Here is a 9,852-nt window from a genome sequence, read left to right as displayed (position 1 = left end):
TTTCACTTCTCCATGTTGTCCAGACTGGCTCTAGGGTCCACCCAGCCTCCTATCCAATGGGTACCGGGGGCTCTTTCCTCGGAGGTAAAGTGACCAGTTCAGGAAGCTGACCACTCACCTCCAACTAGTGCCAAGGTCAAGAAAACGTGGGTCTATACATCCATTCCCCCATACGTCTTCATGACTGGTGTAGTGCTTAATTAGTTAAGCATAGGGACAACTTTAACTTATCAGTTCCTTCCTTGACCACAAGAATCTTAAGTGCCTGTATCCAGGGTGGGGCTTACCACTTAGCATTAAAAGCATAATGGGGGATATAATAAAATAAAATCTAATTTTACAAATACCATTAACATTCCTATGGGTACGGGTATCCAAAGGTCGGGCAGGTCTATCATTTTCCTGGTAATCACAGGGTATCTATCGTAAATAATAATAAATACTTTCAGGATGGTAGGATTACATTTATTACTGGAAATTACATATTTAACAGAGACAAAAGTTTAGGATAACTGGCACTTTACTGCCCCTTTTGGCCTCTTGCTGTTTATTTCTGTTGGTTTGTGCTTCACCAGTAATAATGGGAATATTCCCTTCTGCATTCCATCAACATGGTACATCCATTTCGTTCTGCATTCCAAAAGTTGTACAATATGAATGCAGTCCACCCAAGGTATCTTGGATCATTTTGCAGTCTTCCCAGGTACAGCTTGCAGTCTGTGACGTGGATTTCATCTTATTCTGGATTCATCTTTGAATTGTTTGCGCAGGTTCCAGGAGGAAAATATGTACTGAAAGTGTAATTTTTCATATTCAATTCTGAAAAAGAACAAGAAAAAAACTTTCCAAAATTAAATTCTAGATATATCATGTGTGAGGGGAAAAAGACAAAAGCAACTGCATGGTAAATATGAGAACATCTGAATCGTGACTGCTCTGTTTACATATTTCCATTTGAGATTTTCATTTATCAATAGTTTTAATTGCTTCTACCATCCTTTTATCTCTGTATTCCATGATGCAAAATTTCTCACAGTAAGGTTACGTGACCAGCACAGGTTTATTTAAGTTATTTATAAAACATTTATTTCATTATCTACCATATTATTCTGAGTTTGAATATTTCTTTATCCGAATTATAGACATGAAATNTGATTGTACGCACTGTATATGTCCTGTGGAATTTAAAAACTCACTTGTTGCATTATTCTGTGAATTCTACATAAAGTGACTGAAGGATAGGGTGTAGCCCTCCTCACTGGTACTGGCTGGTCTTGGATGTGAAACCTGTCAAATGTGAGACTAACACCTTACAGCTGGTCTGCCTTTCCCCCATTTTCAGCATGGGTGAGATAATATTTTTAACTGTTGGGGAAATACCTATAAAATTATTAAATTGCTTCTGGTTTGGGACTGTCATGTCCAAGCAGCATGTATGTGTATGTGTATGTGTGTGTGTGTGTGTGTGTGTGTGTATGCATGTGCATGGAAGTGTATAATACCCCACATATTCTCAAAATCAGAAGAAAGTGAAGATGTCAGCTTCACACACAAATCACATTATCCACAAGCAAAGTAAGTGGACAGCCATTTATCAGTCAACTATATCAGGAAGATAACATTTACAGAAACAAAATCTTCTGCCAGAATGCTCTTTTAGCTGTTCTGCTAAACACTTCCTTCTCGATCATTTCTTTCTGAAACATTTCATTTAGATCCATGAATGTCTGCAGCAGTGTTTTAGTGTAGTGCGATCTGAAAGTGGCCCAAAACTTAGAAAACTGGTGCTCTTGAACTAACCAACTTTTCAACTTTACAGATCGACGTTCTTGCTGATTTCAACTAGGTGTTTGCACAAGGTGTGTAAGGGCAAACCCATCACATTGAAGTAATCTCCTTCAATCTTCTCAATCAAACTGCCACCAAGGCCTTGGATGCCATAACCTCCTGCTTTATCCCTTAAAATTAAACAATGAGCAATTAGTAGAATTTTACAAAACATCAGTGCAATTACTTAATTTTCAGGCTTTTGTGTTACATATAACAAAGAAATATTTGTATGAGGTTGAAATTTGGTTGGAAATAAATTAATTTCTGTGTTTTAATTTATAAACTCTGGACTTGCAAGAGAAATTAAACATCATACAAGATTTTTTCAGGATTTTATGTTCTCACAGTGGTGGTTATGAACAGTTTTATCCTCTGAAATATATGACCATGTAGTCCATTGAAAGTTAACTGATGTTTCAGGGGAATGTGTCACTTTCACCTCCAGGGAGAAAGAATAAGCCAAGAAAGAAACCAGTGTGAAGCAGGTGGCAAGCATGGCTGAGGATAGAAGTGACATGTTCCTCAGAAACATCAGCTGACTTTCAACACACTACACAACATTACATCCCATAACAAAGAAGTCTTCAAGTTTCATTTACTTTTATAGCTCTATTATAATATGAGATGCATTGAACTGATGCACAGATATTATGTTATATTTTACTTTACGACATTTTTAATATCTCAAGCAATTAACAGGCACTACTTACAAAGGTTCTCCAGTTTTGACATATGCCTTTATGGTTTCATCTGAAATTGGAGCCATGAAAACTTTGGTGCTCTCACTAAACTTGATAATCTTGGTACACGTGCGGACAATAACACCGGTGAAAACAGTATGTGCATGTCCTCCTAGCCTGTTGAGAAGTTAATTATGTATAAGGTCGTGAGAATGATGAATTAACACAGTTATATTACTAATTATCGAGTAAGGGAATATCTGATATAGGCATACACGACATTCTGGGAATAGGCTTTAATGCTGTTTTCAGGCGACTTGCCAACACATTTAAAAATCTTTTTATTTTATTTACTGTGGGAGCAGTTTCTTATGGTACCAGTCAGGATCAAACCCAGAACACTTTTACTACTAACTTAACAGGCCAATTACTGGATCACTGAAGTAAAGCCTGGCTAATGCCATAAGAAACACAAATACATAAAATAAAAAAAGGCATTCGCTTTTTTAAATATTATTTATAATGAATATACCTTATACAATGGAAGTTATCATACATTACAGTATTTGAAAATTAATTTGGTGAATTTATAAATACTTAATAAGGAATTTATACATAGATAGACTTCTATTGTCAATTAACCTGTTAAAGACATTGTAAGCAATTTAGGTTTAATTGTGCTTAATTCTTTCTGTTGTTAGCTCAGTTTCCTAATTCTAAAATCACATTCTAAGTAATTTGAATTACAGCAAAATGTTACATTATGAAACCCTCTCCAGTAATTCCTTGCTGAACGTTCATGTTAATGCTTTTCGAAAATTCCAAAAGCGAAGCAAGTTATCAACAACCAAATATATGTAAAAGCTAGGATTTGTATAATTTCTCCCTCACAAAATACTATTGCAAAAGGTAAAAGTAAAGAAGGTAAAGTTGTCCCTGTGCTCACTTAATTAAACATTAAGACATGGAATCATATGGGGAATAGAATTCTGCTCTGCCATTCTTAACCTTGGCACTAAATGGAGATGAGTGGTCAGCTTCATGCTTCAGCCACTTCACTCCTGGTAAATGAAGCATTGGTACTCAATGAACAGGGAGCTAACTGGACCCCAGAGCTGGTCTGGATGTTGTGGAACAGAGATAATTCTCTCTTACCCCTGCTAGAAATTGAATCACCAACCGACAAAGCCGTCACTAAAATACAGCAAAAGGTACTGTTTTATTTAAATATATATTGTCTAGTCCCAGTGCAATGCAAACCCTGCAATTCTTACTGCTTTAACATTTCAACTGCTGCTTCTTCATCTTCAGGTTTGCCATAAACCTTTCCATCCTTTGAAACAACTGTATCTGCCCCAATAATTATATCGGGTTTGTTTCCTTCTGCAAACAGTCTGTCTGCTACTTCTTGCACCTTGTTCAATGCACAGTCAAGGACATATTCTGAGTGACATTTATATTTTGATGGATCAAGGTTTTCTGCATATAATGATGGACAAACATCAAACTTAAGTCCCTGAAAACAGAAAAATGAATATTTTTTACTTCAAAGTTATATTCCCTTTCAATGGGATATTCTATTAATTATTATTTTGCTTCAAGTATTGATAAACACTATTTGGAGATACAAATGTTATTTTGACTCATATCTTAATTCAAACTACTGGGGAATGAATGTCTATATTAACCTTACAAGCAGCATTATGAATTCCTGGAATGGTGGACAATAACAGCTCCTTTCTCATAAAAAAAAATATTGTCAGTTGTACTTTCTGAGCAATCTTAGGCGCAAAAAAAAATTGTCAACAGCCTCCCTTACAGATGCATAGTTTAACACTCTTCTGTGTACTTAACATTCACTGTATCCTGATGCCCTCAGACTAGTTAAGTACTTAAGTGCCCTTTCTGCTTTGTTTATTATCTTAAGTGTGGCACTAGACATCTAATTTTACTTTTTCTACACTGACAGTGCAGAAAACACAGCTTAAAACATTCCACTTACCATAGCCTTTAAAATCTCTACTCTTCTTGGAGAACCACTTGCTAAGATTATCCTTTGTGACTGAAGAAATTGCATTGCAGGTTCCAACATTGTCAAGTGGTGCTACACAAGAGAATCTGTTATAAATTTCATCTTTTATGATTTCAGAAAAAAAAATGTTTTGGAGGAAAAAGTGTATGTAGGATATCATTAAAGAGAATCTAACAAAAATAGGTTGTAATACTGTAAATTGCTAAGGACAGAGAAATATTACAACACTGATGAACCTTCAGGTTACATATATCTTTTATTTAATGACACTTTATGAGCTACATATGTGACAACCAAAGGACTGGAAATTTAGGATGCAGATGGAAGGAATTGTGGTTCAGAGAATAAAAATTTGGATAACTGGATTAAACTGTTATCCATAAAACACACTATTATAATGTACTGTACTATAATAATAAAAACCAAAAAACTTTTAAAAGAGGAAAAATATGAAAATACATAAGTAAATTTATAAATTAACATTTTCAAACACTTCATCTGGAAAAGTCCAACAGTGATGTTTGTTTAGCAGAGAAAACTTCATTTCCCAGCTGATAGGTCTTGTATTCAGTATAGTGTAGGAAGCTTGGTTGCAGTTATTTGGTTAACTGGCAGTTCAGATAATTAGTGTTCTAGTGTACCATCTTGGCATCTACTTGAAGCGACTGAACAAAACTATGAAAACATAAGTAAGGACATATGCTTTCAGATTTTTGTGGCAACAGGTGTTCAGGTTGTGGTTTCCTGGGTTGTGACATGGGTGTATTATTGTCAGTGGATACCAACATTTCGGAGGAACATGCTGCCCTTATCTTCAGCATCAAAGTAAATGTTACATAGGCAGGTTGTGAGGAAGATCCATGGGAAGGCAGCAAGTTGCATCACCATCCAGCAAACAAGAAAGATCTATTGTTCATCTTAGTACACAGAGTCAAAGTCATCTGTGACCAGGAGAATCTTCATGTTGAACTGGACTTTCTCCAGAGAAGCTTTTGTGAAAATAATTACAGCATCAACCAGATCTGTCAAGCTCTCAATCCACATCAGCAGCATGTCAGAACACATACAGAGGACCCAGCATCAGTGGTTTACCTGCCATTCATCAAGAACACATTCAACCACATCAGCATGGTGCTATTCAGCCATAACATTGAGAAGGTATACATCCCACCTAAGAAAGTTTCCAACTTCCTTTGTCCCATGGAAGGGAGCCGTGAGCTAGAATGCACTCCTGCAGGTATACACTGGGCTGACCAGTTGTTCCATCCAGACTAATGAACCTCACCACACATTTGACAGTATCCACCAGAGAAGTCAGTTCTGTTGAAACACAGCATTCACCTCAGCCATTATATCCTGCTCAATAACGCCAGCATTCTGGCCAAGACGTCTGGCTGTAGTGACAAATTCTGTCAGAACACGAACAGGGAGGATTGTTTCTCCCAGGCTGAGGAAGCCTCTTTTTCATTTCCAGATGGAACAGAAGGTGGTTCTCTCCAGGGACAGAACAGCTACTTCCTTCTGAGATGGCACATCTCTGCCTATGCCCTCAAAAAAGGCTGTCTTCTCACGATTTAAAGTCCCTCCACCAAGTAACTATGCTGGTCCTTAATAAGGATTCTTTTTCTCACATTTCCTGTTTCCTGCTCCTATTATGTTAGACAAGACTGACAATTCCATGCCCCTCCCATGACCACTGTTGTTCTGTTCCCTAATATTGACCTCTTGTTTTCATGTTTCCTATTCACCAATCATATTGGCATAGAATGGGCTGTTTTCTCTCCCTTTGTCCTTACCCCTAACTTTTGCATCTACCAAACAGTGAACAGTATCATAATGAGATCATCTGAAAGATCGGACATCCAGAATACTTGCACTTGCATGCCATATCCTATCAAGATAGGATTAATCTGTGTCTTACCATCAGGTGAAGTCCAAATAATACATGAATGCTGTAATGTGGAAACATTGTTCTATTGACAATTTTATAGTTGGATCTGGCTAAGTTGACTACTCTATTATTACTACTAGTTTCATGCAAATTCTCATTCCCAACTCCTGGTTTGAAAATATATTCTACCTATTTTTGGCACCAAAATTATGTAACAAAATTTGGATGTGGTATTTAAGGAATTGATAGAACACATGCTCTAGTTCCTCACAGAAGCTGTTCTTCGTATTATCAGTTTTATCTTATGTTAGAGCATCAAAATTCTTAACAATATTACTCGTACACCAGCAAACGCTTGGTATCGTACAAGGCATCCTATAAGCAATAAACTTCACAGTCTTCACTGCTGATGTGACCCCCATATATATAAACCTGTTCCCAATTCATGGGTCTCATTTCCATTTCCATAGAAAAGTCTACAATTGCTTGTTGGTACAGTGCCACCCTTCTCACTATGACGTCTTGTAATCACATTATATGTATTCCGTATTTCCTATTGAGGGGGTGGGTTTCCCCATGCACTTAGACCAGTTACTGGTCCATTGTGCATCCCCCTTTAATTTCTACTGTCTCCATACCCTACCGGTACTGGTGCTTACTATCAGCCCCTTTCTGCCAGCGAGGTTCCAACCTCTTACTGGCAGTGGTATCTAATAGTTAGTCCCTTTCTGTCAGCGAGGTTGTCCCTCCTCTGGCAGGGGTTCCTAATCCCTTTCTGCCAGCAAGGTTTCTACCCTCTACTTGGCAGTGGTATCTAATACTTTAGTCCCTTTCTGTCAGAGAGGTCCCCCCTCCTCTGGCAGTGGTACCTGATACTTCCCCCATCTACCGGAGGAATTGGAAACTACTTGGGCGGGAAACTTGGCATAATTTTGCTCAGAGGTCTCCTAGAGACATGAGGTTCTTTTACATGCCGTAAATCTACGACACGGGACCCACGGCTTAAAGTACCTCCCGGAGGACTTGTTCCCTGAATTTTTCTGCCCTTAAAAATTCGACGACCTCTGCCGGGTATTTGAACCCGCGTACTACGAGTCATGAGGTGGAAACGTTACCTCTAGACTACGGAGGCCACTTCATTATACGTAACTTATACTTTGGTACTTTTCTTGCTACTGCTTTCAGTAAGATTGTCATATTGACTCCTTACATTGCATATGCCAAATCTGATGGTCATTTTGTTCCTTAGGTCATTCCAAAAAATCATCTAGGTCCAAGAACTTATGTAACATTTTGAAACATGCTGATTTTTACAGTGGGGAGCCATTAGCACCACACTAAACTCTCAAGCTGGAGGATTTATATTGGGAGGCCATTTCCACTTGCGGATGTGTCATGTTACAGTGAAAAGCAACCCACTTAGCTTGGTTCAATTACTTTCTGCACATAGAAATCTGTAACACAAGTATGTCTGGTGCCAGTCCATTAAAAAATACTGCATGGAGCAGTCATTCATAAGATTCCACCAGTTGCTCACCTACTCAAGAATATCCAAACATTTTATGGAACTCAAAGTTTCATTATCATGTTTACAAGAGCCCTCCACTGGTCCCTATTCTGAGCCAGATGAAAAGATGATAAGGGTGACCAGCACTATTATGATGACCAATCAAAATACTGCTCTTACATTCTTAACACTGCCCATATATATAAGATATTCAGTATGTCTCTGTAAAAATTTCACAAACCTCTCTAAGCTCTCCACATGACACGTCTCAAGCACTGAAGGGGGTCCTTTAAGAAATGTAAAGGAAACTTCAAGGTAATCTAGCTACATTAAGCTAATCTAATCGGTAATGGGGAGAGAAAACTGACAGTCAATATTTGCCAGTATCAAACTGAAGAACATTGGTAAGGGTACAAAGCACACAGGTCTTCTTGGTGACGATGCATAATATAGTATCAATTCAGCTAAGCTAACTTGACCTGAATTAACCTAACAAAATGAAACTGATTGGACAGAATTATGGAACACGACCTATTTCAGAAAATGGAACCCAAACTGTACTGTGCAATAAGGATGACAATCTGAAACCCATTCTTCAATTCTGGCCAGGAGACATGAAGAGAATGCTTGGGAAGCAACCACAGATTAAGAGGATTACTATGTTCCTGTATGTGATGCCATGTTGCTTTGTTTAGCTACGTACAAAGGTTCTGAGGCGCACACTGCCTCCATCTTCAGAGTACTCCTCTACCCTGAAGTTGGCTGCAACACATTCCTCTGAAAACTTGGTGCCTATCTACTGAACTATAGGGCACAACATCCCATATGACAATACATAACTCTCACAGTCACTGCCATGAGAACCTCAAAAAATACTTCTGATTTTATGAAGAATTTGATTTCTTCCTCATATGCAGGATTGCTAACCTTTCCTTGCCTGGTTACATCAGGGCTACTTCTATTTCATTCTTACTCCTTGTCTGAAATCAAACAGAATAGGTTAATTTTATACACATACATGGCATCTGGTGTTTAGCCTGAGATCTAGAAGTGTAGCTTAGAAGGCAAGTGGGCAGGATTGCTATGCAACCTGATACAATACTCAGTAAAATTCTAGTTTGCAGTATTAATGCAACAACTTATCCCTTCCCTGCAAACATGACAATTTCATTATTAAAAACATGACTGGAACGGTATTCTTAAGTTTCCATTATTTACAGAAACAGCAAAGCCTAACACTTATGCTACAAGCCGGAAGGCCGCAAGCTCAAATCGCGATGAGGTGGATTCTTTTCAATTTACCTAATTCTTCCAGCCACACTATGGCCCTGGGGGTAGACTCAGCCTCTTAACAGAAATGAGTACCAGGAATCTTCCTTGGAGGGTAAGGGGCAGTTGGCGCATAAAGCTGACAACCGCCATCTGTGAGCAGACTGTCTAGAAGATTTGGGAGCCTCAATTTCTCACAACCCTACGGACCTCCACGGCCTCTTACTTTAATAGCTTTACCTTTATCTTACCTTTCGTTGAGCTCTTTAAGATATGAATGTATAAGGAGTGGGCCTTCTTGGCCTTCTTGGCCTTTGCACCGCAACCACAGTGACCTATTGTGCCTTCTCTATAAGACAAGTAATACTACAATATTGAAAAATCACTAATGCAACCTAACGTTAACTTAATATTAAAATCAATATACCCTAATTTGGCTAATCTCATTCCGGGATTAAACACTTCCTACAGCCGACTTTTGTTTCATACCTCATATCCTACATATACCCCTACACCAGCGTTTGTGCAAATAGTTCATTAATATTTTCAACAGATGACGCAACTGACTACTGCGATGGAGGGAAATTCAACCGAAACTGGGCTGTGTTGTGCTGCCGTGTGGCAGTAAACATGTTGCGCGTGC

General features: G+C 38.3%; 1 protein-coding gene across 9 annotated transcripts; it reads right to left on the bottom strand.

Annotated features, from left to right (window-relative positions):
- Nucleotides 1-443: 443 nt before the first annotated feature.
- LOC111867223 (dTTP/UTP pyrophosphatase) lies at nt 444-9,797 on the bottom strand. 9 transcript variants are annotated; one of them, XM_023856884.2, is made up of 7 exons: nt 9,699-9,797; nt 8,868-8,920; nt 4,513-4,614; nt 3,785-4,026; nt 2,541-2,687; nt 1,778-1,958; nt 444-819 (listed from the first exon to the last, which is right to left on the bottom strand). In XM_023856884.2, exons 3-6 carry the CDS (start codon nt 4,600-4,602, stop codon nt 1,814-1,816), a joined length of 624 nt encoding a protein of 207 aa, XP_023712652.1. In that variant the 5' UTR covers nt 4,603-4,614; nt 8,868-8,920; nt 9,699-9,797; the 3' UTR covers nt 444-819; nt 1,778-1,813. The 9 variants fall into 9 exon arrangements, with proteins under 9 accessions (XP_023712652.1, XP_023712662.1, XP_023712644.1 ...); XM_023856894.2 differs by having other exon boundaries at nt 9,637-9,787; XM_023856876.2 differs by lacking the exon at nt 9,699-9,797 and adding an exon at nt 9,461-9,692.
- Nucleotides 9,798-9,852: the final 55 nt, after the last annotated feature.

Source organism: Cryptotermes secundus, unplaced genomic scaffold, assembly GCF_002891405.2.
Source record: "Cryptotermes secundus unplaced genomic scaffold, Csec_1.0 scaffold373, whole genome shotgun sequence".
Lineage (NCBI taxonomy): Eukaryota > Metazoa > Arthropoda > Insecta > Blattodea > Kalotermitidae > Cryptotermes > Cryptotermes secundus.
Note: the sequence above shows the minus strand (reverse complement) of the source record. Positions and strands in the feature narration are given on the sequence as shown.

Coding starts and splice junctions, on each gene's coding strand:
- LOC111867223 (XM_023856884.2), bottom strand. CDS start 4,602: ATGTTGGAACCTGCAATGCAATTTCTTCAGTCACAAAGGATAATCTTA. Junction 4,027..4,512: donor TAGAGATTTTAAAGGCTATG/GTAAGTGGAATG, acceptor TTCTGTTTTCAG/GGACTTAAGTTTGATGTTTG. Junction 2,688..3,784: donor GCAGTTGAAATGTTAAAGCA/GTAAGAATTGCA, acceptor ACTTCTCAACAG/GCTAGGAGGACATGCACATA.